The following is a 27,125-nucleotide window of genomic DNA, read 5'->3' as shown; positions in this document are numbered from 1 at the left end:
TGCTGAAGGTTTTGAAGAAACTGGGGCACATTCTGATGCTCACTGAAGGTGGCATCTCTGAGAGAGTCTTTGAAAGCCTTAAGGGGAGTACGGCACTTACGGCCGTAGAGCATCTCATAAGGAGATACTCCTAGGGACTCATTGGGGAGACTTCTGAAAATACACATTATTAGGTCAATCTGCTTATCCCAATCCTTCGAGGTTTCACTACAAAACTTTTTCAAGAGTGCTTTGATGGTCTGATGACTACGTTCAAGAGAACCCTGTGAAGCAGGATGATAGGGGCTGGACAATACCTGTTTGATGTTGAACTCCTCCAGTGTCCTTTTGAAGAGATCACTGGTGAAGTTGGTGCCACAGTCACTTTGAATCTCCCTGGGAAATCCGTATTGAGTGAAGATCTTCAATAGATGTTTGATAACCGTAGCAGCCGTGATGTTCTTCACTGGAACTGCTATGGGAAATCTGGTGGTAGGACACAGGATGGTTAGGATGTAGGCGTTACCTGAACTGGTCCGAGGTAAAGGACCAACACAGTCTATTATGAGTCTGTGGAAAGGTTCCGCAGGCACCTGTATGGGAATCAGTGGTGCTCTGGGAATGGAGACGTTCGGTTTGCCTGCCATCTGACATGTATGACACTGTTTTACGTACTGTTTGACGTTATTTACCATACCTGGCCAGTAGTAGTCTTGACGAATCCCATGGTAAGTCTTGTTGAAGCCGTAGTGGGAGAATGCTCCGTGGGCCAGGTGTAGAATAGTGGGCCGCAGGCTGGTGGGAATCACAAGTTGTTCGATGTTGGCCCAATCGTCCTCCTTCTTCAGTTTACTGGGTCTATATCTGCGGTAGAGCAAGTCGTTCTCTAGGAAGAACCCAGGAATACTGTCGGGTTGAGTCTCAGCCTGGAAAAACAATGGTGTTAAAGTAAGATCTTCCCTCTGCAACTTACGGAACTCCAACTTGGTCAGATGCGGGGGTAGTTTCTGAGGGTCTTGAGGGACAGCGGTAGCAGTAGTCAGCTGGCTTTGGACGTGCGGCTTGTGCACGGGTGGTCACGAGAACCGGAGGAGAAACTTCATCACTCTCTTGAACCTCTGCTGGAACATACTCAAGAATAGGGTTACTTGGCACAGAGTTACACACCTGGGGTTTGTCCATGACGATCAGGTTGGTCGGTTGCAGGTCTTCTGCCAAGTCGTTGCCTAGGAGAAGTTGCACTCCAGGCATGGGAAAAGGCTTTTCCCTGACGGCGACTTGGACTTCCCCGTTCACGTAGGGACAATCCAGGTGGACTCTGGCGAGAGGGTATGGAGTGGTAGCAGTGAGGTCAGTGATGAAGACTGTTTCCCCGGTGTAGACGATGTTGGGCACAGCCGACTTCAAGATGATCGATTGTAGAGCCGCTGTGTCCCTCAAGATCTTCAATTTGAAACGTCCCTCCGGATTTGAACCGTTGGCAGAGACAGTTCCAGTATACAGGTGGTTACTGAAAAGAGAAAGATCATTAACATCAACACCAACATTCATCACAGGCTTACCGGACTTAGGAGGAGTTGGTTTGGGTCGTTGTTGGTCAGTGGTTCCCTTGTATTGAGACTTACCACACTTGTCTATGGTATGTCCATAGAGTCTACAATACTTGCAGTACAGTTGTGAACCAGCTTGATCGGGGCTCACCTTTTCGTAACTGTACCACGACTTCTTACTGGAGGATGGTTCAGGTGTCAGCCGGTGGATGAGGCTGTAAGTGTCAGCCGACTTAGCACACTTCAGGTAGTCGGTTTCTTCTTTATCTGCTAAGTAGAGGCGGACAGGAGGCGGCACACGTCTCAAGAATTCTTCAACAAGCATCAGGTTGACGAGTTCTGTAAAAGTAGAGACATGTGCTGCTTCCAGCCATTTCATGAAATACCTCCGTTTCGTGTTAGCAAACTCGAGGAAGGTAGTGGTACTTGCCTTCAGGTGGTCACGGAATTTCCTTCTATAACTTTCGGTGGAAAGTAGGTAGGCGTCCAACACTGCTTGTTTCAGAGTGTAGTAGTCATTCTCAGACGCCAAAGTACTGAGTGTGACTGCAGCTCTACCTGTAAGATGGACTCTGAGAAGTGTGGCCCATTGGTTGACAGGCCAACTGAGTTGATTAGCAAGGGTTTCAAAGGTGGTAAAGAACACATCAACTTCTGCTTCTACAAAGGATGGCATTAACTTACTTGCATGTGATATATTAAAACTGACGGGAAGATTGGCAGTAGCTTGTTGGCGTTGAGTGAAGTGGGAAGTTTCCAAGGCGATTTCACGTTGACGACACTCTAGAGCCAGAGTTGCTTGTTGCTTGTCATGTTCGCGTTGCATCTCCAACTCGCGTCGTTTGGTTTCAAGCTGTACTCGTTCCCGCTCCTGGAGTGTTTCAAGCTGTACACGTTCCCGCTCCTGGAGTAGTGCAATCTCACGTTCTTGTTCTTCTCTCCGTATGGCAGCAGCTCGTTCTTGTTGTTCGAGGGCTTCCCTTTGCTGCTCACGTTCAATCTTGGCCAGCTCTAGTTTGAGTTTCAGCGTTGCCAAATCAGTTTTATCTGCAATATAGTAAGTTTCATGAGTTTCAGAGTCTATCTTACCTTGCTCTAAATAGTAATCCAGCAACAGGTTGTGTAGGTCATTTTTGTTGGCTTGGTAGGGAACTTCTAGTTGATACTCATGTGCAAGAGTTTGTAGTTCAGTCCTCTTGGCACGACTTAAAGTCCCTATTTCACCTGCTGGATTTGCACGGAAAGTTTGGAGACGAAACATGGTGAAATTAGCAAATAAAGGTACACGAATGTTCAATAATGAAATGTCAGAAACAGGACAACGTGGCAACTGATACCTATCCTATGTGATCTTTAACAATTAACGTTAAGTGAAAGATATTAAATGATTAAATTAAATCAAGGGCGCAGGAAATCTTGTACCCGGTACTCATGTAAGAGAATAAGGGCAAGAAAATCCTACTAACAAATGAAACAAAGTTTCGAAAACAAATGAAACAGTTAAATGCTTCAAAAGTAAAATTGGTAGTCCAAGGATGTAGGCATACCTTGCCAAGTCTCTATAGGACATAAAGCAAGTTTTTCCTACTGAATTTAATATGATACTTACAGAATTAGCGAACTTTTGTGCTCTGAAAAAATAAGCTAATTCCCTACCGTTGTATGTATCATCATCTCTGACTGACGTGTAGGGGTGCGAGGTGTCAACTGGTGACGAGAACTGCTGCTGAGGTCCCAATTCAGCAACTAAAGTTCGAGCTAGAGGAACTATGGCCCTCTTTGTCCTCCTACAGTCAGATTGCAGAAGATTGGGTACTCTTGACCCGGGGCAGACCACAGTACCAGGGTACCAATATGATGATCTGTCAGAATGAGAAATATTCAAGGGACATAGATGGTAAATACGAGTAATAACAAGGAGGGAGAGATGACCAATTAAGAGTATGACTGAGGCCTACAGTCACCACGTAATCCAAAGTTGTCTCACCTTCACTATATGTTACTCTCGTAATGCACAATACACCGCACCTTATAAAAAATGAAATTGAATGAAAAATAGTAAAGCTACGTTAACAGAGTTAAATACGCTTACCATAAATTACCACTTAGCACCAGTACCTGAGTGAAGCTCCTAGGACAGGCCCCCATATAACTTGTGACGGTAACGCGTTGGTGTTCGGCTGTTTAAGGCTAGGGGTATGGCCTCGTCACATAGTTATAAAAAAAAATAGAAAAACTGGAACTTCGTCTGTGGTAAGGTAAGGAGAAGACACACAAAACACAAGTAAACTTTAACAATGAAATTTTAATTACGTTAAATAAATCAAAACATGAAAATAATGCACAAACAAATTCTTATAATAAAATCAATGAATCAAAATAATAAGAATACTTAAATGACACAATGAAAAGTTACGTTAAGGCAAAATAACAAGAAGTGCAACACAAAGTTAAGTGGGAGGTGCTGGAATATTGGCTTAAAGCCACCACCTCTCTCAGTACACGCTAACGTCTAGCTGGGAGGAGTGCTGGCCACGAAAGCACTGAACATTCTGAGGACTGATGTTGGGGCGACCCCAGACATCAGGTAGTATAGGGGGGGGGGGCGAGGCAGGTGCAGCCAGACCGGCGACCAATCAGCGGAGTCGTAGCGATCAACGGGTAGTTTGGTGGTTGGAGTTCGAACAGGTGGCTGGCTGCATACGTTTTTGCTCACCCTGGCAAGCCTTGCTGGTGTTGTTGTCGTTGTTGGACATTTCTTCCATAGTCTTTTTATATAATTGTGAAGACGTAATTGTGGAGGGAAGAGCAGGCTCAATCTCTTGAAGGAGATTATCGTCACAATATATATATATATATATATATATATATATATATATATATATATATATATATATATATATATATATATATATACATGACACACTTGCCATCACAAATATATTGCAGTTTAACATTGTCATCAAAAAGACTCCAGCTTGGAGTTTAACATTATCATCAAAAAGACTCCAGCTTGGAGTTTAACATTATCATCAAAAAGACTCCAGCTTGGAGTTTAACATTGTCATCAAAAAGACTCCAGCTTGGAGTTTAACATTGTCATCAAAAAGACTCCAGCTTGGAGTTTAACATTGTCATCAAAAAGACTCCAGCTTGGAGTTTAACATTGTCATCAAAAAGACTCCAGCTTGGAGTTTAACATTGTCATCAAAAAGACTCCAGCTTGGAGTTTAACATTGTCATCAAAAAGACTCCAGCTTGGAGTTTAACATTGTCATCAAAAAGACTCCAGCTTGGAGTTTAACATTTTCATCACAAAGGCAGCTCTCGTCTCAGTCTGCATATTCTGAAAAAAAGGAGAATCAGAAAATCTTTTTACAAAGTTCCATGAATTCTTTTCCCAAAGGAACACAAACACACATTGTAGGAGGAAGACAGAGGCAGAGCTGGTGACTTCCTACGACCGCCTTAAATCTGCTCCATGTTTACAAATGTCCCCCAGTAACGGAAGGCTTCCATGAACACACCTGCAGGTCTTACTCTGGTGCAGTCTGGCTCAACATGTACCTTATATATAATGGTACAGACCGGCTCACCATATACCTAATACATGATAATAGTCATGAATAAGGTATACGGACTTGATAATGGTACAGGACGGACCGAGACGTCCTTTCTTCAATTTCTAGTGTGTGGTTTGGTCATATTATATATATGAGAATGCGGCTTTTGTCAATTTATGTTCAACACTGATGAAACTTAGAGGAAAAAAAAGTCTTGTTATAAGTCCTTATAACTGCTAACATTTTATATTTATATGGTTATTATTACCTAATAAAAAAGATGAACCTCATTATTATACTCAAGTAACTTAGAGAATGATTATGGACCAAGTGTCATCATCACTCACAAACTTAGTTTGAAAAATAATTAAGTTTGAGACAATTTACAATGCAGACTTCTCAGTTTACAATAAAATATTTTTGTTTTACCTTTGAATCCTTTCAGAGAAAATATAAGATTAATAATACATTCTTGTATCCAAATTTCAAGACTTGAAATGATAAAATCAGAATTTAATTATGAAATTCTGTGTAGAAAAGAAAAATATGGATATATCTGAATATATCTGGAGTTTGGATTTAAGGTATATTGTAGGATATCGTAGGTATATTGTAGGATATTGTAGGTATATTGTAGGTTTTGGTCCACCTAGGTTAGGTTCATAATGTTAAAGAGCCGATGCTCATATGTCTATAAGGCAATTAATGTCCATATTCGTGGCACTTATACCAATGTGACGTCATTTTCTGTTTTGTATATAAAGCCACGTGGACGGGACTGGCGCTTAACTCCCGGTCCCGCCTTACCATACCCAGATGTAACATCTGGTGTCATATTTCAAATTCTTTAAAAATAATGAAATATTTTTAAAACATATATTTTTAAATTGCGAATAAAAGATAAGACCATTTCGCTCCTGAAGGGAAGAGTACCATGTAGCCAGTTCCTGCTGGTGATGAATACTCATCATCCCAGTGATGAGTACTGGCCAGAGTACCTTTATCAAGGGTCTTCCAATCAGAGGCCACAGAGGACGTGGACCCCAAGCTGCCGCTGTGGATCATAACACCATAATTAAACAATCACTACTGCAACTATATTTTCAAACAAAGCAATTTAATTGGAACACTTTCTTCCGTAATATTCAGCTAATGGTCATAAATTTTCCTGTGAATTGTTAAATAAGTTCACATTCTGATAATATCCAACTTTTGTAGTTAATTTTAGACCTTGTGCAGAGCGTTGCACAGCCATTAGACACGACTCATTTGCAACTCTCAATTGATAAAATAAAAGGTTGCTTCAAAAGATTTACTCTTTTTCCTTAATCAACATTATTGTAGTTGGTTTTTGGTATGTGGATTGAATACCAAAATACCACTACCTACAGCATACCTAACGGTAATTTTATTAACGAGTTTGACTTTTATGGCGTGGTTATATATATATATATATATATATATATATATATATATATATATATATATATATATATATATATATATATATATATATTATAATATATATATATATATATATATATATATATATATATATTTATATATATATATATATATATATATATATATATATATATATATATATATATATATATATATATATATATATATATATATATATATATATATATGTCGTACCTAGTAGCCAGAACGCACTTCTCAGCCTACTATGCAAGGCCCGATTTGCCTAATAAGCCAAGTTTTCATGAATTAATGTTTTTTCGACTACCTAACCTAACCTAACTTTTTCGGCTACCTAACCTAACCTAACCTATAGAGATAGGTTAGGTAAGGTTGGTTAGGTTCGGTCATATATCTACGTTAATTTTAACTCCAATAAAAAAAAATTGACCTCATACATAATGAAATGGGTAGCTTTATGATTTCATAAGAAAAAAAATTAGAGAAAATATATTAATTCAGGAAAACTTGGCTTATTATGCAAATCGGGCCTTGCATAGTAGGCTGAGAAGTACGTTCTGGCTACTAGGTACGATATATATATATATATATATATATATATATATATATATATATATATATATATATATATATATATATATATATATATATATATATACATATATATATATATATATATATATATATTAGTATATTTTGGTAGCAGTCTTTCCTGTAGACATATATTATTAAATATGACCGAAAAAGTAAGATTAATAATTCTAACACGAATTTTCTCAATCTTTCGTACATTTCTTTTCACTGTTGGAGGTAATTCAAAAATCAATTCTCCAAAATTCATTTTTATTTCTAGTCTGACGCGACACGAGCGCGTTTCGTAAAACTTATTACATTTTCAAAAACTTTAGTTTACAAATACACAACTGAATAGAACTTAAACATCTCTGATTTTGTTTATATCTACATTTGAGTGAGGTGGATGGGGTGAGGTGGCATTAATAGGGTATTAATTTCATATGAAATTAATACCCTATTAATGCCACCTCACCCCATCCACCTCACTCAAATGTAGATATAAAACAAAATCGGAGATGCGTAAGTTCTATTCAGTTGCGTATTTGTAAACTAAAGTCTTTGAAAATGTAATAAGTTTTACGAAACGTGCTCGTGTCGCGTCAGACTAGAAATAAAAATGAATTTTGGAGAATTGATTTTTGAATTACCTCCAACAGTGAAAAGAAATGTACGAAATATTGAGAAAATTCGTGTTAGAATTATTAATCTTACTTTTTCGGTCATATTTAATAATATATATATATATATATATATATATATATATATATATATATATATATATATATATATATATATATATATATATATATATATATATATTTGAGTGAGGTGGATGGGGTGAGGTGGCATTAATAGGGTATTAATTTCATCAACACAAGACAGAACAAGAGGTGGCATTAATAGGGTATTAATTTCATCAACACAAGACAGAACACGAAACAATGGGTATTGAATAGAAGTGTTTGTAGAAAGCCTATTGGTCCATATTTCTTGATGCTTCGATATTGGAGCAGAGTCTTGAGGTGGGTAGAATATAGTTGTGCATTAATTGGCTGTTGATTGCTGGTGTTGACTTCTTGATGTGTAGTGCCTCGCAAACGTCAAGCCGCCTGCTATCGCTGTATCTATCGATGATTTCTGTGTTGTTTACTAGGATTTCTCTGGCGATGGTTTGGTTGTGGGAAGAGATTATATGTTCCTTAATGGAGCCCTGTTGCTTATGCATCGTTAAACGCCTAGAAAGAGATGTTGTTGTCTTGCCTATATACTGGGTTTTTTGGAGCTTACAGTCCCCAAGAGGGCATTTGAAGGCATAGACGACGTTAGTCTCTTTTAAAGCGTTCTGTTTTGTGTCTGGAGAGTTTCTATATACAGATATATATATATATATATATATATATATATATATATATATATATATATATATATATATATATATATATATATATATATATATATAAATATATATATATATATATATATATATATATATATATATATATATATATATATATATATATATATATATATATATATATATATATATATATATAGATATATATATTATGTTGTTGAATATGACCGAAAGGGTAAGATTAATAATTCTAACACGAATCTTTTCAATATTTCTTACGTTTTTCTTCACTGACGAGGGTAATTGAATTTTTTTTTTATTTTTCACAAATAATAGTTATTATTTATGAAATAAATTAGTTATTTCAACTAATAAGTGGCATAGTTATTACATCGAATCACCTCACTTTGTGGGGCACACGTGAGCAACACAAATGCGTTGCTTGAATGGTCCCCAAGCATATATGCAACTAAAAACTCCACACCCTAAGAGTGACTTGAACCCAGCCACGGGTTCGTTCGAACATGGGGTTTGTACGGTCACGGTTGGTCAAGTAGTTAAGGTACCATGTATGCCAGTTGCATAGTGCTTCTGGCTGTCTGGGTTCCAGTCACTTCTGGGGTGTGGAGTTTTCAGTTGCATGTATACCTGGGGATCATTCAGGCTTGTTCGCATTTGTGTTCCTCACGTGTGCCCCAAAGAATGAGGTGATTTGATAAAATACTATGCTCAAGATTACCATCAGAGTGCCGGCGGGGGGATGGGGAATTAGCCTCGGCTACCATCCTCTTTTGTCCGGTCGTGTTGGTCGAGTGGTTAAGGTGTCCTGTACGCCAGATGCAGAGTGCTCCTGGCAGTATGGGTTCGAGTCACTTCTGGGGTGTGAGTTTTCAGTTGCATATATGCCTGGAGACCGTTCAGGCTTATTATATATATATATATATATATATATATATATATATATATATATATATATATATATATATATATATATATATATATATATATATATATATATATATATATTTAGGGGTACCACCACTGGTTTAATTAAAGGGACCCACATCCTCGAAGAAGAAAATAAATAGTGTTCAGAGAAGACCTTGTGGATTCTCGCTGAATACTTTAATCTTTTCCTCTCCTACCACCCCTATTATTTTTTTTTATTGCAATGCTACAGTTTACAGAAAACACACACTTGAATAACAAAATAACAATATACCAATCAGTGTTCGAAGACCTCGTCCAGCTCCTCGGGGGTCGGGTGCGTACCCAAGATACAGCACGCATTTCCCCTCTGAACGGCGACACTGAGGCGCTGGAACATAAAACTGACCGCTCTTGGGTCTCTAGTCTTCTCAATGAGTTCCTCGCCCAGCTCCTTCAGGAACTTACGTGCACATTTACCCCAGGCGCCCAGAGTCTCAGAGCCTATTGGCAGGAATCTGTAACAACGTTCTAGGTCCCTGTACTTATTAGTTTTCTGGGTCTCCCTGAAGGTGGCCGCCCCGCCTCCCTCAGCTGCGCTGTAAGGTAGATAGGTATCAGCCAATGTGGATGCACACGTGTAGTCCCACACGACCTGTTTACCTTCCCTCCACGGCTGCAGGGTGACTCCATCTGGGCGTTTTTGGCTGTTGTCAGGTCTGCACAACTGAGGTTCCCTTTGTGCTGGACACCCAGCTGAAGCCAAACTTCTCTTGATGATTATATATATATATACATATATATATACATATACATATATATATATATATATATATATATATATATATATATATATATATATATATATATATATATATATATATAACTGAAAACTCACACCCCAGAAGTGACTCGAACCCATACTCCCAGAAGCAACGCAACTGGTATGTACAAGACGCCTTAATCCACTTGACCATCACGACCGGACATAATGAGGTGATAGCCGAGGCTATTTGAACCACCCCACCGCCGGCACTCGGATAGTAATCTTGGGCAAAGCATTTTACCAAATCACCTCATTCTTTGGGGAACACGTGAGGAACACAAATGCGAACAAGCCTGAATGGTCCCCAGGACAATATGCAACTGAAAACTCACACCCCAGAAGTGACTCGAACCCATACTCCCAGAAGCAACGCAACTGGTATGTACAAGACGCCTTAATCCACTTGACCATCACGACCATTAGCTGGGAGTATGGGTTCGAGTCACTTCTGGGGTGTGAGTTTTCAGTTGCCCTGGGGACCATTCAGGCTTGTTCGCATATATATATATATATATATATATATATATATATATATATATATATATATATATATATATATATATATATATATATATATATATATATATATATATATATATATATATATAATATAGGAAGGGAGTACCACCTCTAGCTGGAAGAAGGGGGACCCATAGCCTCGGAGGAAACCACGCATAACGCATTAGAGGGAATGTTTAGATCCCCTCCAATACAGTTTCTGTGTGCTTTTCTCCTACCACCCCCTTCCTTGAATATTTTTTGTGCTTTATTATGCATTTGATGGTTACAAGATATACATGGGTTGATACAAAAATAATAATGCAAAAAGGTGCTTAAAGGTTATGGATCTCTTGAAGAACACAACAATGGGAAACATTGATGAATGTCACAGACGGGTTCGATCATTGTTGCAAGTCAAACACTTCTTCGAATTCCTCTGAAGTTGGACTAGTGCCCAAGACGCAACAGGCATTTCCCCTTTGAATCGCAACACTGAGGCGCTGGAACAAGAAACTTTTTGCTCTCTGGTCTTTTGTAGCGCTGATCAATTTGTCCCCCAATTCCTTCAGGAACTTCAATGCACATTTTCCCCACGAACCGAGGGTCTCCGAGCCGATATATATATATATATTGGTGTATACTAGCAGCAGGGTTTCTTTTAGACATGTCCCATTGTCTAAACCGCATATTCTGTATTTACTATCTTCTGATTTAGAGCTTGTATCCCTCTAACTATTGTCCTAGCATCTGGGCTTAACTGAAAGAGTAGTTCTCGAAAACTCATGTTCGTTATTTTAAGGTGAAGAAAAAAGTTAATTACTATAGAATATATTACACTTATTTAAACAATTTGCACAACGTTTCGAACCTCCATGGTTCATTGTCAAGTGAAAAGAAATTACAGAACTCGTTAAATTTATTCCAGTACGGGGTCAGGCGATAAAACAAGTAGAATAAAGGAAAAGGCAAGGGGATAAATAGGGGATAAACAGGGGACGAAGCACATACAAAGATTAATCAGGTGTAATAGGCTGTTATGTTGGACATTGTCTTCTGTGTTGGCATCGTTATATTCGAGTCTTGTCCTTACTCTCATGGTGGGAAGAGTAAATAGTTCCTTGATTTGGGTGTTCATGGTAGGATGTTCTGTTCTTATGTGAATTGCTTCAAGAATTTGTAATCTTCTTATATCTTGAGTTTTGTCTATTATACAGGTATTTTTGTTCAACATTTCTCTTGTTAGGGTGATGTCATGGGCTTGTCTCATGTGTCTCGTAGGGACACCGGATTGAAGATGACATGTGAAACGCTTCATCAGCTTGGTCGACGTCATACCTATGTACTTAGATTGAAGGTTACATCCTTCGTGGGGGCAAGTGTACATGTATACAACGCTTGACTGCTGTAGAGGGTTCTCCATCGGCTTCGGGCTGTTTTTGATAAGGAGTTCGGAAGCCTTCTTGGTTTTATAGAATATGATCAGGTCTATGTTTTGGTCAGGAAGAGTGTTTTATACTCCTTTACGAATTATTTCCTTCATTATTCTTTCTTCTTTTTTATGTTCACTGTGCATAGTTGATTTGTAATATAATTTTATTGGGGGTGTTCTGGTTTCTGTACTAGGTTCAGGATTGTACCATCGGTCCAGGTGTCTTCTTATAGCTGCGTTTATTTCCGCGTTGCTATATCCGTTGTTCACCAATACCTGAGTTACTCTTTCAAACTCTCTACTCACGTTGCTCCATTCAGAGCAGTGGGTAAGCGCTCGACGAATATAAGCATTGAGAACACTGGCTTTGTATCTTTGGGGGCACTCACTTCTACCGTTCAGGCATAATCCTATGTTGGTGGGCTTGGTATATACGTTGGTGCTTAAAGAGGTTCCTGTTTTTGTTATTAGTACATCTAAGAAAGGCAGACTATTATTTTCGCTATTTTCATGTGTAAATCGGAGTACTGACTCTCTCTCTAGATGGCTTTTTAGATAAATTAGTTCATCTGAGTCTTTTACTATGACGAATATGTCGTCTACATAACGGCAGGATACAGTTGGTTTTTGTCTACTACTGAAGATTCTATCTTCGATGGTTCCCACGTAAAAATTAGCGAACACTCCTAAGGTGGAGCCCATTGCTACTCCGTCTATTTGTAAATACATGTCTCCTTGTGGACTGATGAAAGGAGCTTCCTTTGTGCATGTCTCGAGAAGGATCTTCAAGTGTGGCTCAGGTATGTCTAATTTCGGGGTGCTCTCGTCTCTGTATACTCTGTCCAGTATCATTTCTATGCTGGTGTCGACTGGATACCTTGACATCCTGTATAACTGACAGTATACCTTGACATCATGTATAACTGACAGTATACCTGGGGCATCATGTATAACTGACAGTATACCTTGACATCTTGTATAACTGACAGTATATATTGACATCATGTATAACTGACAGTATACCTGGACATCTTGTATAACTGACAGTATATATTGACATCATGTATAACTGACAGTATACCTGGACATCAAGTATAACTGACAGTATACCTGGACATCAAGTATAACTGACAGTATACCTGGACATCAAGTATAACTGACAGTATACCTGGACATCAAGTATAACTGACAGTATACCTTCGTACCATTAGAACTGACAGTTCACCTTGAACATCATTTAATTATCTAAAAATAAGCCAATCGACTAAGGCAATAATTCCTAATAATTATCAATAGTACAGTTCGGTTGAATGATAATTCCGTTAATCATCAAAATGTGTCAATGTGTTATGTTAATGATACGACTCGTGTTGTTATTGTTCTTATATCTAATTATGAAAGGCGGATCATAACTAGTAAACAACGAGATTAATTTCAGTCACTTGAGCCATTGGAGACTTGAACTCAATTCAATTTCTTTCTTTATTATGCACCCCATACCCATCCCGTGGGTGGTGGTGTAAAGGATTACAGAGGCACATAATCGGTTCAGGAACTGAACCCCAGAGTTCGTTTAGCTAAGCAAATAATTTTTGACGCTAGTTACAAAATTATTCATGTTATATATACATGTACACATTCTCATACATACATGTACATATTATATATATATATATACAGTATATATATATATATATATATATATATATATATATATATATATATATATATATATATATATATATATATATATATATATATATATATATATATATATATATATATATATATATATATATATATATATATGTCGTACCTAGTAGCCAGAACTCACTTCTCAGCCTACTATTCAAGGCCCGATTTGCCTAATAAGCCAAGTTTTCCTGAATTAATATATTTACTATAATTTTTTTCTTATGAAATGATAAAGCTACCCTTTTCACTATGTATGAGGTCAATTTTTTTTTATTGGAGTTAAAATTAACGTAGATATATGACCGAACCAAACCAACCCTACCTAACCTAACCTAACCTATAAATATAGGTAAGGTTAGGTTAGGTAGCCAAAAAAAGCTAGGTTAAGTTAGGTTAGGTAGGTTAGGCAGACGAAAAAACATTAATTCATGAAAACTTGGCTTATTAGGCAAATCGGGCCTTGCATAGTAGGCTGAGAAGTGAGTTCTGGCTACTAGGTACGACATATATATATATATATATTATATACATATATACATTATATATTATATATTATATACATATTATATATATATATATATATATATATATATATATATATATATATATATATATATATAGGGGTACCACCACTGGTTATATATATATATATATATATATATATATATATATATATATATATATATATATATATATATATATATTTATATATATATTAGTATAAGAAGCCGTTATTGCAGGTCCTAGTCAATAACGGCTTCTCCAATGGTTTCGTCGAAGACATCATAAGAAGGAAAGTGAAAAGCCATGCAACCTCTGAAGAGACAACTAACACAACACCTATACCCTCTATTAGACTATTTTACAGGAACTTCTTTTCCACAGCTCATAAAACGGAGGAAAGGGTCCTGAAAGATATTGTTAATAGAAACGTTATCCCTACAGACAATAATCAGAGGATACAACTGACGATTTACTATAAAACCAGAAAAACGGCCAGCCTACTCATGAGAAACTCTCCAGACACAAAACAGAACGCTTTAAAAGAGACTAACGTCGTCTATGCCTTCAAATGCCCTCTTGTGGACTGTAAGCTCCAAAAAACCCAGTATATAGGCAAGACAACAACATCTCTTTCTAGGCGTTTAACGATGCATAAGCAACAGGGCTCCATTAAGGAACATATAATCTCTTCCCACAACCAAACCATCGCCAGAGAAATCCTAGTAAACAACACAGAAATCATCGATAGATACAGCGATAGCAGGCGGCTTGACGTTTGCAAGGCACTACACATCAAGAAGTCAACACCAGCAATCAACAGTCAATTATTGCACAACTATATTCTACCCACCTCAAGACTCCGCTCCAATATAGAAGCATCAAGAAATATGGACCAATAGGCTTTCTACAAACACTTCTATTCAATATCCATTGTTTTGTGTTCTGTCTTGTGTTGATGAAATTAATACCCTATTAATACTCTTGTTCTGTCTTGTGTTGTTGAAATTAATACCCTATTAATACCACATTTTGTTCTGTCTTGTGTTAATGCCACATCACCCCTTCCACCTCACTCAAATGTAGATATAAAATCGGAGATGCGTAAGATCTATTCAGTTGTGTATTTGTGAACTAAAGTCTTTGAAAATGTAATAAGTTTTACGAAACGCGCTCGTGTCGCGTCAGACTAGAAATAAAAATGAATTTTGGAGAATTTATTTTTTATTTACCTCCAACAGTGAAGCGAAATGTACGAAAGATTGAGAAAATTCGTGTTAGAATTATTAATCTTACTTTTTCGGTCATATTTAATAATATATATATATATATATATATATATATATATATATATATATATATATATATATATATATATATATATATATATATACATATATATATATATATATATATATATATATATATAACTGAAAACTCACACCCCAGAAGTGACTCGAACCCATACTCCCAGAAGCAACGCATCTGGTATGTACAAGACGCCTTAATCCACTTGACCATCACGACCGGACAAAATGAGGTGATAGCCGAGGCTATTTGAACCACCCCACCGCCGGCACTCGGATAGTTATCTTGGGCATAGCATTTTACCAAATCACCTCATTCTTTGGGGCAACACGTGAGGAACACAAATGCGAACAAGCCTGAATGGTCCCCAGGACATATGCAACTGAAAACTCACACCCCAGAAGTGACTCGAACCCATACTCCCAGAAGCAACGCATCTGGTATGTACAAGACGCCTTAATCCACTTGACCATCACGACCGGACAAAATGAGGTGATAGCCGAGGCTATTTGAACCACCCCACCGCCGGCACTCGGATAGTTATCTTGGGCATAGCATTTTACCAAATCACCTCATTCTTTGGGGCAACACGTGAGGAACACAAATGCGAACAAGCCTGAATGGTCCCCAGGACATATGCAACTGAAAACTCACACCCCAGAAGTGACTCGAACCCATACTCCCAGAAGCAACGCATCTGGTATGTACAAGACGCCTTAATCCACTTGACCATCACGACCGGACAAAATGAGGTGATAGCCGAGGCTATTTGAACCACCCCACCGCCGGCACTCGGATAGTTATCTTGGGCATAGCATTTTACCAAATCACCTCATTCTTTGGGGCAACACGTGAGGAACACAAATGCGAACAAGCCTGAATGGTCCCCAGGACATATGCAACTGAAAACTCACACCCCAGAAGTGACTCGAACCCATACTCCCAGAAGCAACGCATCTGGTATGTACAAGACGCCTTAATCCACTTGACCATCACGACCGGACAAAATGAGGTGATAGCCGAGGCTATTTGAACCACCCCACCGCCGGCACTCGGATAGTTATCTTGGGCATAGCATTTTACCAAATCACCTCATTCTTTGGGGCAACACGTGAGGAACACAAATGCGAACAAGCCTGAATGGTCCCCAGGACATATGCAACTGAAAACTCACACCCCAGAAGTGACTCGAACCCATACTCCCAGAAGCAACGCATCTGGTATGTACAAGACGCCTTAATCCACTTGACCATCACGACCGGACAAAATGAGGTGATAGCCGAGGCTATTTGAACCACCCCACCGCCGGCACTCGGATAGTTATCTTGGGCATAGCATTTTACCAAATCACCTCATTCTTTGGGGCAACAAGTGAGGAACACAAATGCGAACAAGCCTGAATGGTCCCCAGGACATATGCAACTGAAAACTCACACCCCAGAAGTGACTCGAACCCATACTCCCAGAAGCAACGCATCTGGTATGTACAAGACGCCTTAATCCACTTGACCATCACGACCGGACAAAATGAGGTGATAGCCGAGGCTATTTGAACCACCCCACCGCCGGCACTCGGATAGTTATCTTGGGCATAGCATTTTACCAAATCACCTCATTCTTTGGGGCAACACGTGAGGAACACAAATGCGAACAAGCCTGAATGGTCCCCAGGACAGGGGGACCATTAAGGCGTCTTGTACATACCAGATGCGTTGCTTCTGGGAGTATGGGTTCGAGTCACTTCTGGGGTGTGAGTTTTCAGTTGCATATGTCCTGGGGACCATTCAGGCTTGTTCGCATTTGTGTTCCTCACGTGTTGCCCCAAAGAATGAGGTGATTTGGTAAAATGCTATGCCCAAGATAACTATCCGAGTGCCGGCGGTGGGGTGGTTCAAATAGCCTCGGCTATCACCTCATTTTGTCCGGTCGTGATGGTCAAGTGGATTAAGGCGTCTTGTACATACCAGATGCGTTGCTTCTGGGAGTATGGGTTCGAGTCACTTCTGGGGTGTGAGTTTTCAGTTGCATATGTCCTGGGGACCATTCAGGCTTGTTCGCATTTGTGTTCCTCACGTGTTGCCCCAAACAATGAGGTGATTTGGTAAAATGCTATGCCCAAGATAACTATCCGAGTGCCGGCGGTGGGGTGGTTCAAATTGCCTCGGCTATCACCTCATTTTGTCCGGTCGTGATGGTCAAGTGGATTAAGGCGTCTTGTACATACCAGATGCGTTGCTTCTGGGAGTATGGGTTCGAGTCACTTCTGGGGTGTGAGTTTTCAGTTGCATATGTCCTGGGGACCATTCAGGCTTGTTCGCATTTGTGTTCCTCACGTGTTGCCCCAAAGAATGAGGTGATTTGGTAAAATGCTATGCCCAAGATAACTATCCGAGTGCCGGCGGTGGGGTGGTTCAAATAGCCTCGGCTATCACCTCATTTTGTCCGGTCGTGATGGTCAAGTGGATTAAGGCGTCTTGTACATACCAGATGCGTTGCTTCTGGGAGTATGGGTTCGAGTCACTTCTGGGGTGTGAGTTTTCAGTTGCATATGTCCTGGGGACCATTCAGGCTTGTTCGCATTTGTGTTCCTCACGTGTTGCCCCAAAGAATGAGGTGATTTGGTAAAATGCTATGCCCAAGATAACTATCCGAGTGCCGGCGGTGGGGTGGTTCAAATAGCCTCGGCTATCACCTCATTTTGTCCGGTCGTGATGGTCAAGTGGATTAAGGCGTCTTGTACATACCAGATGCGTTGCTTCTGGGAGTATGGGTTCGAGTCACTTCTGGGGTGTGAGTTTTCAGTTGCATATGTCCTGGGGACCATTCAGGCTTGTTCGCATTTGTGTTCCTCACGTGTTGCCCCAAAGAATGAGGTGATTTGGTAAAATGCTATGCCCAAGATAACTATCCGAGTGCCGGCGGTGGGGTGGTTCAAATAGCCTCGGCTATCACCTCATTTTGTCCGGTCGTGATGGTCAAGTGGATTAAGGCGTCTTGTACATACCAGATGCGTTGCTTCTGGGAGTATGGGTTCGAGTCACTTCTGGGGTGTGAGTTTTCAGTTGCATATGTCCTGGGGACCATTCAGGCTTGTTCGCATTTGTGTTCCTCACGTGTTGCCCCAAAGAATGAGGTGATTTGGTAAAATGCTATGCCCAAGATAACTATCCGAGTGCCGGCGGTGGGGTGGTTCAAATAGCCTCGGCTATCACCTCATTTTGTCCGGTCGTGATGGTCAAGTGGATTAAGGCGTCTTGTACATACCAGATGCGTTGCTTCTGGGAGTATGGGTTCGAGTCACTTCTGGGGTGTGAGTTTTCAGTTGCATATGTCCTGGGGACCATTCAGGCTTGTTCGCATTTGTGTTCCTCACGTGTTGCCCCAAAGAATGAGGTGATTTGGTAAAATGCTATGCCCAAGATAACTATCCGAGTGCCGGCGGTGGGGTGGTTCAAATAGCCTCGGCTATCACCTCATTTTGTCCGGTCGTGATGGTCAAGTGGATTAAGGCGTCTTGTACATACCAGATGCGTTGCTTCTGGGAGTATGGGTTCGAGTCACTTCTGGGGTGTGAGTTTTCAGTTGCATATGTCCTGGGGACCATTCAGGCTTGTTCGCATTTGTGTTCCTCACGTGTTGCCCCAAAGAATGAGGTGATTTGGTAAAATGCTATGCCCAAGATAACTATCCGAGTGCCGGCGGTGGGGTGGTTCAAATAGCCTCGGCTATCACCTCATTTTGTCCGGTCGTGATGGTCAAGTGGATTAAGGCGTCTTGTACATACCAGATGCGTTGCTTCTGGGAGTATGGGTTCGAGTCACTTCTGGGGTGTGAGTTTTCAGTTGCATATGTCCTGGGGACCATTCAGGCTTGTTCGCATATATATATATATATATATATATACGCATACATATATACATACACATACATATTTAATCACACACACAAATACACACATCAGTAATATTGTGTGTCACAAGTAATCAACAAGAGGCTCACAACAGTCACTATACAAGGCACTTTACGTCTATGGTGAGTCACACAGTTACTAGTCTTGCTCCACACCCACCCAACTGGGCGGCAGCTTTACAGTCATGTGCTCCACACCCACCCAACTGGGCGGCAGCTTTACAGTCTTGTGCTCCACACCCACCCAACTGGGCGGCAGCTTTACAGTCATGTGCATGCATTACCTAAAGTAAGCAAATTTTGGATATTTCGCTAAGATTTCGGGCAGCACATCATTATGAATGAAGTACTTACATATTTCTTGGCCTCTATTGATGGTGTTATCTCTAAATTCCGCGATTTTTTCACATTCCATTATATAATGACGCAAAGTATGCGAATAGTTCTGCTGACAGAGATTACATTTAGTCAAATCTACATCAGCAGTTGTTACAAATTCCCAGAGGTACTTGTTGCCGAGCTTAAGCCTAGCAGTGGTAGCATCTAGAAGTCTGCTAACATTGGGCATGAACTCAGGCCTCAGAAGTACGCAAATGTTGCTCTTCCGACTAGGCAAAGAATGAGAGATAATGTTGAAAAAGGAACTTCGAATAGCTGGGAACAGACAAATTTCTTCAAGGTTTAACTTCAGGTCATTCAAGGGTTAACTTCAGATCCTTCAAGGTTTAACTTCAGGTCCTTCAAGGGTTAACTTCAGATCCTTCAAGGTTTAACTTCAGGTCCTTCAAGGGTTAACTTCAGATCCTTCAAGGTTTAACTTCAGATAAATATAAATATATAAAACCAAAATGTGGGAAAAATCACCTTATCGCTAAAAGACGATGGAGATAAACGATTGCATTTGACGGATTAGTGGTAGAGTGAGTTAAATGAAATTAGATATCTCGTAGGCAATAGTGAAATTTTGAAATGTTAATGTGAAAAAAGATATCGAAGTCATGATTTATTGGGATCTTAAGCCCTAAACTCACTTCATAAATGTGCGGAATATGGTAAATAGGACACTGGGACATATTTGTAATAGAGTTTGCAATAAGATATCCAGACAGCAGTGTTATCTACACAGTGAAGCACGCCCCCAGCATCACAGTGTACATATACTGTGCATAGACTCAGGCGCATATGCACAGTCTTTATGTCGAGACCTTGACATAAAGGTCTTGAGACTTGACATAAAGACCTTGAGACTTGACATAAAGACCTAGAGACTTGACATAAAGACCTAGAGACTTGACATAAAGACCTAGAGACTTGACTTAAAGGTCTTGAGACTTGACATAAAGACCAAGAGACTTGACATAAAGACCCAGAGACTTGACATAAAGACCTAGAGACTTGACATAAAGACCTTGAGACTTGACATAAAGACCTTGAGACTTGACATAAAGATCTAGAGACTTGACATAAAGACCTTGAGACTTGACATAAAGATCTAGAGACTTGACATAAAGACCTAGAGACTTGACATAAAGACCTAGAGACTTGACATAAAGACCTTGAGACTTGACATAAAGTCCAAGAGACTTGACATAAAGACCTAGAGACTTGACATAAAGGTCTTGAGACTTGACATAAAGACCAAGAGACTTGACATAAAGACCTTGAGACTTGACATAAAGACCTTGAGACTGGACATAAAGATCTAGAGACTTGACATAAAGACCTTGAGACTTGACATAAAGATCTATAGACTTGACATAAAGTCCTAGAGACTTGACATAAAGACCTAGAGACTTGACATAAAGACCATGAGACTTGACATAAAGTCCAAGAGACTTGACATAAAGACCTAGAGACTTGACATAAAGGTCTTGAGACTTGACATAAAGACCAAGAGACTTGTCATAAAGACCTAGAGACTTGACATAAAGACCTAGAGACTTGACATAAAGACCAAGAGACTTGACATAAAGACCTTGAGACTTGACATAAAGACCTAGAGACTTGACATAAAGACCTAGAGACTTGACATAAAGACCTTGAGACTTGACATAAAGACCTTGAGACTTGACATAAAGACCTTGAGACTTGACATAAACACCTTGAGACTTGACATAAAGACCAATAGACTTGACATAAAGACCGAGAGACTTCATATAAAGACCTAGAGACTTGACATAAAGACCAATAGACTTGACATAAAGACCGAGAGACTTGACATAAAGACCAATAGACTTGACATAAAGACCTTGAGACTTGACATAAAGACCTTGAGACTTGACATAAAGACCTTAAGACTTGACATAAAGACCTTGAGACTTGACATAAAGACCTTGAGACTTGACATAAAGACCTTGAGACTTGACATAAAGACCTAGAGACTTGACATAAAGACCTTGAGACTTGACATAAAGACCAATAGACTTGACATAAAGACCTTGAGACTTGACATAAAGACCTTAAGACTTGACATAAAGACCTTGAGACTTGACATAAAGACCTAGAGACTTGACATAAAGGTTTTGAGACTTGACATAAAGACCAAGAGACTTGACATAAAGACCTAGAGACTTGACATAAAGACCTTGAGACTTGACATAAAGACCAATAGACTTGACATAAAGACCTTGAGACTTGACATAAAGACCTTGAGACTTGACATACAGACCTTGAGACTTGACATAAAGACCTTGAGACTTGACATAAAGACCTAGAGACTTGACATAAAGACCTAGAGACTTGACATAAAGACCCAGAGACTTGACATAAAGGTCTAGAGAATTGACATAAAGACCTTGAGACTTGACATAAAGGTCTAGAGACTTGACATAAAGACCTTGAGACTTGACATAAAGACCTAGAGACTTGACATAAAGACTTTGAGACTTGACATAAAGACCTAGAGACTTGACATAAAGACCTAGAGACTTGACATAAAGACCTAGAGACTTGACATAAAGACCTTGAGACTTGACATAAAGACCTAGAGACTTGACATATGTGAGGAGGTGGTTCACCAGCTCACTTACAATAGTGCTCTTATGCCTGTGGGAGCCAGTACACTTGTTAAGTGCACTTGTTAAGTGGGCGGACTTAAGTTTTGTACCAGCAACCGAAACATCTAGTGTTTGGGCTCATGTGAGAGCCCCAGTCATCAGCAGTCCATAAATGTTACCCTGGCCGGGGTGGCATGTCTGTGGACAGTGCTAGAGCTGATAGCATCATCTCATTGTATGGCATGGAGCCAGACAACTTTGCGCGCGAACGCCTAGGCCGCAGGCGTGGGGTGAAACATGTGGGGTCCCACGCTCGCCGGCCACTTGAGTGGTTGTCATGGAGACAGCCGCCATCTTAGTAAACATCTTGAGCCGCCATGTTGGTCGGCCATCTTGGAGCTGCCCTAGGGGCTATGCTACACCGTCGCTGATTGGATGAGAGGGGTAGGCCGCTGTATGCCTTCCTCTCATTGGTTATTTCGAGAAGGACGCGGGAATAGCCGTTGTGTAGCATCATTCTGAACTCAGCCGCCACCTTGTCAAGACGTTCCTGTACTCAATTCGGCCAAATTGATGTATAGGGCGTCGTGGTGGCTGGACTACAACTGCTGATGCTTCCTGCTTCACCTACGACATCGGTCGTCACAGAATCCGGCCGAAGTCGTCGCTTGGAGGGGTTTAAGACATTATTGTATGCAGGGGGTAGAGGTACAGTGATCTGGGATCGTGGGGGAATGTGCATACGAGCAGCAACAGACTCGTAGATCCCATACCAGTGATGATTAGACTTGCTAGTGCTCTGTAGCAGTCGATGGGAACGGGGAAATTCGTGTCAGTGTTAAGGCAATTTCCCGTGTTTGTACTACGGTCAGGAACTACCGCCGCCTACGCCACCCGGAGCGAGCCAGCCACCTATAGCGGGGTGCCTGATGTATGGGAATGGTGTGTAAAGCCGGCAGTGTGAATGAGTAAGTACCTATGTGTGTATTTCGGTGATTAGTGGTCTCTAAAGCTTGAATTCGAGGTCAAGTGTTCCGTCACATTGTCACGCAGCACCTGTTAAGGTGGAGTGAATTGTGGGCGAGGAGATTAATCACCTGTGTTGTCATCTTGTCAGTCCAGAGGGTCTGGTGTACACAGACGTACAGTGTGTGTGTGTGTGTGTGTGGGTACACACGGGGAACAGTATACATAGTTTAGCCAAGAACGGAGAGGATGTCCATGTAATAAATTCTTTTATTTCATTGTGGTAATCATTTTTGATCGTCCGTGGGACGGAGTGATATCATTTCCATGTGTGGTCTTGCAGGTGTGGAATTCCAACACTGAGCGCTCAGGTATGTGTAACGCCAGTGATTCCTGGCAATGATTATTGTGGAGTGTGCCACAGTGTGGCTTAAATTTCTTGTAGTGTTCCCAGGGCCGTGACAAGTGTGATTTATATAAATATATATATTGTGGTTGCAGTATTAATTAACGTAATTTTGGTGAGGTTTGGTGAGTGACGAGGCCGTCTAGAGACACCACCCCCGCTCTGTCGAGTAACGTAACTCTCGAGTGTTTATCGGCATGCGTGACCGATAAATCACTCACCATGTGATTTAAGGAGTGTGAGATTCTCCTTAGTGTTCCCAATAACGTTTGATAGCTGTAGGCTACATGTGTCAGCGGTAATTATATATATATATATATATATATATATATATATATATATATATATATATATATATATATATATATAATCGTAGTGTCACGGTGCCCAGTGTTATTGTGTTATTTACTGTGAGGTGATTGATATATATTGACCTATGTTCTAGGGGCCATTTGCAGCAGTAAGTAAGTAAGTGTGTGCAGTATCCTAATATTTGGAAATTAGAGTACTTGCCGTGTGTGTTATTGCAAAGGGGGTTGTTATTTGATGGTGATTGTTGCTAGTGTTGAGCAATCACCGTATGTGATTGCAGTTCAGTAAAACCATTGTGGGGCAGTGTTCTAGAGGGTTCATGTCCTGTATGTTATTTTGCTAGATTCTGCAGTATTGTCATTGCAACCGGATTGTAACGTAAATCACTGTGATTTGTTAGTGTGATTTGTCATTGTCGTGGGGGAACTCGGCTGTAGACGAGTACTTGGATATACATATATTCTCCTGGTTATCTGGTAGGACATCGAAGTCCAGTATTCAGTGAGGTGATTGCGAGGCAATTAGTATAACGTAACCAAGGGAACGCCCATTGCTTTAAGAGAATTTGTTCTTTGACAATTTGAGTAACGTAGAATACGTTTGGGTTAATTTACTTTCCTGTAAGCAGCTACGGTAGTCTCGAGGAGCCTAGCCATCAGCCAGATAAGAATTAGAGTATTGTCTGTCGTAATTAACGGTCAGTGGGCCGGGTAATTGACGTGTTTCAGGAAGTCAAAGTAATTAATCTCGATCCTTGTTTGATCGACTCACACGAAGGCTACATTGTTCCATTAACGTAACGTCGTTATCTGCCCGGAAGTACCGGCACTTGATTGACTCGTGGGAGGAGTAGCGTCATTTTAGAATAACGTAAACGTGGGGCTAATTACTGTTATTAGTCGCCTGAATTGGTCTGAGTATGGAAGGCTCAGACGGAATTCGTACCTTAATGTAAATTGCTGAGCCAGTGTGAAAGGTTGCGTATTTTAATTGTTTAATTATTGATCTTGAGGATAGTAATTAATTACTCTAAAGGTAATCACGAGTGATTACCGTTCTCTTAGCACTTTGGACATTGCAAATCAGAGTTTACCATCGCTGAGTGATTAGTAACCGATTAACGTAAATTAACGTAACTAGTAAAGAGATTAATCAGCTGTCTGGAAGTACAGGGATTAATGGGATTTTCTCACTGAATGCTCGACGGGTAGAGTGTTGTTTGATTTCCGCGTTACTAGTGACAGTTGTAAGAGTTGTTAATTTAACGTAAATGTTACCTTGTAATTAACGTAAATGTTATTGTGTTATTAATGTAAATCAATTGTTATTGATTGTTGATCGTCCGTGGGACGTAGTGTTAACGTAAGGATTAATTTGAGGAAGGGTGCTGGAGTTGCCAGTGAACCCATTAAGTATTGTTGTCATTAAAAGACTACTGATTTGATTGCATTGCAACCGCTGTTGCAGGAGTAGACTGCACTGAGGCGTAGAACAGTTAGGAGGTTACTGGAGACGTATTTCAGAACCTACTGTGTCATTTGTTGTAATTGTGATTATAGATCTGTTAGTTCTTGCTTGCTTGTTGATTCCTCTGTGGTCACGCTTATGTTCGAGTTAGTTCATTATGCAGTCCGAGGGGCTGGTGTCTAGCTGTCATTGATAGTGTCACAGGAAGGATTTCGAGTAACGTCATTGACATTTCTTTGTTTTGTTGTAGTAGTTAGTACTTTATTGAATAAACTAAGTTGTTATGGTTAACACTGTCTTTTCGTTACACCCTCACACATTATTATTGTTATGCAAATGTTCTTCACACTCGACTAAGATTGAGACTAATTTTCTGAGCTTTGGATCAAATATACGGCACCACACAACAATAAATTATTGTTGTGAGAGCCCGTGACCTACTCGTTAGATTCGCTTCGGCGATTGGCGAAGGTCGGCGGCCTAAGTGGGGGGGATTTCAATTTTCATTGGGGTCTCGGCGTTTGCTCGCGCCTAGTCAATTGTTCATACATGGTCCCAAAGTGAGGAATGAGCTGTTTACTACACTGGTGTGTTAGCTAAGCAAGTCCTTCCTCAGGCGACCTAGTTGAATATCACGACAGGAGTAAAGGTTAAAGAATAAAGAAAATTCTTAGAAATTTTCCGAGCTAAAATTCCTTATACCAATTATAATTTATTCCAAAACTTTTCACAAGTTAAAAACTACAAAACTCTCACAACATAAAGGTCTAGAGACTTGACATAAAGGTCTAGAGACTTGACATAAAGACCTAGAGACTTGACATAAAGGTCTAGAGACTTGACATAAAGGTCTAGAGACTTGACATAAAGACCTAGAGACTTGACATAAAGGTCTAGAGACTTGACATAAAGACCTAGAGACTTGACATAAAGGTCTAGAGACTTGACATAAAGGTCTAGAGACTTGACATAAAGACCTAGAGACTTGACATAAAGACCTAGAGACTTGACATAAAGACCAAGAGACTTAACATAAAGGTCTAGAGACTTGACATAAAGACCTAGAGACTTGACATAAAGACCAAGAGACTTGACATAAAGGTCTAGAGACTTGACATAAAGACCTAGAGACTTGACATAAAGACCTAGAGACTTGACATAAAGGTCTAGAGACTTGACATAAAGACCTAGAGACTTGACATAAAGACCTAGAGACTTGACATAAAGGTCTAGAGACTTGACATAAAGGTCTAGAGACTTGACATAAAGACCTAGAGACTTGACATAAAGGTCTAGAGACTTGACATAAAGGTCTAGAGACTTGACATAAAGACCTAGAGACTTGACATAAAGGTCTAGAGACTTGACATAAAGACCTAGAGACTTGACATAAAGGTCTAGAGACTTGACATAAAGG

General features: G+C 39.9%; 1 protein-coding gene across 1 annotated transcript in view; it reads right to left on the bottom strand.

The window, feature by feature from the left end:
* The window catches only part of LOC138368861 (uncharacterized), a 58,809-nt gene that overhangs the window by 6,311 nt on the left and 25,373 nt on the right, over positions 1 to 27,125 (bottom strand). Inside the window, exons 4-7 of the mRNA XM_069331574.1 lie at positions 26,657 to 26,811; positions 22,272 to 22,404; positions 21,201 to 21,326; positions 953 to 1,100 (exon numbers count right to left, since the gene is read on the bottom strand). Of these exons, the coding sequence (XP_069187675.1) occupies positions 953 to 1,100; positions 21,201 to 21,326; positions 22,272 to 22,404; positions 26,657 to 26,811 (562 nt within the window). The remainder of the gene's footprint in view (positions 1 to 952; positions 1,101 to 21,200; positions 21,327 to 22,271; positions 22,405 to 26,656; positions 26,812 to 27,125) is intronic.

Source organism: Procambarus clarkii, chromosome 3, assembly GCF_040958095.1.
Source record: "Procambarus clarkii isolate CNS0578487 chromosome 3, FALCON_Pclarkii_2.0, whole genome shotgun sequence".
NCBI lineage: Eukaryota > Metazoa > Arthropoda > Malacostraca > Decapoda > Cambaridae > Procambarus > Procambarus clarkii.
Note: the sequence above shows the minus strand (reverse complement) of the source record. Positions and strands in the feature narration are given on the sequence as shown.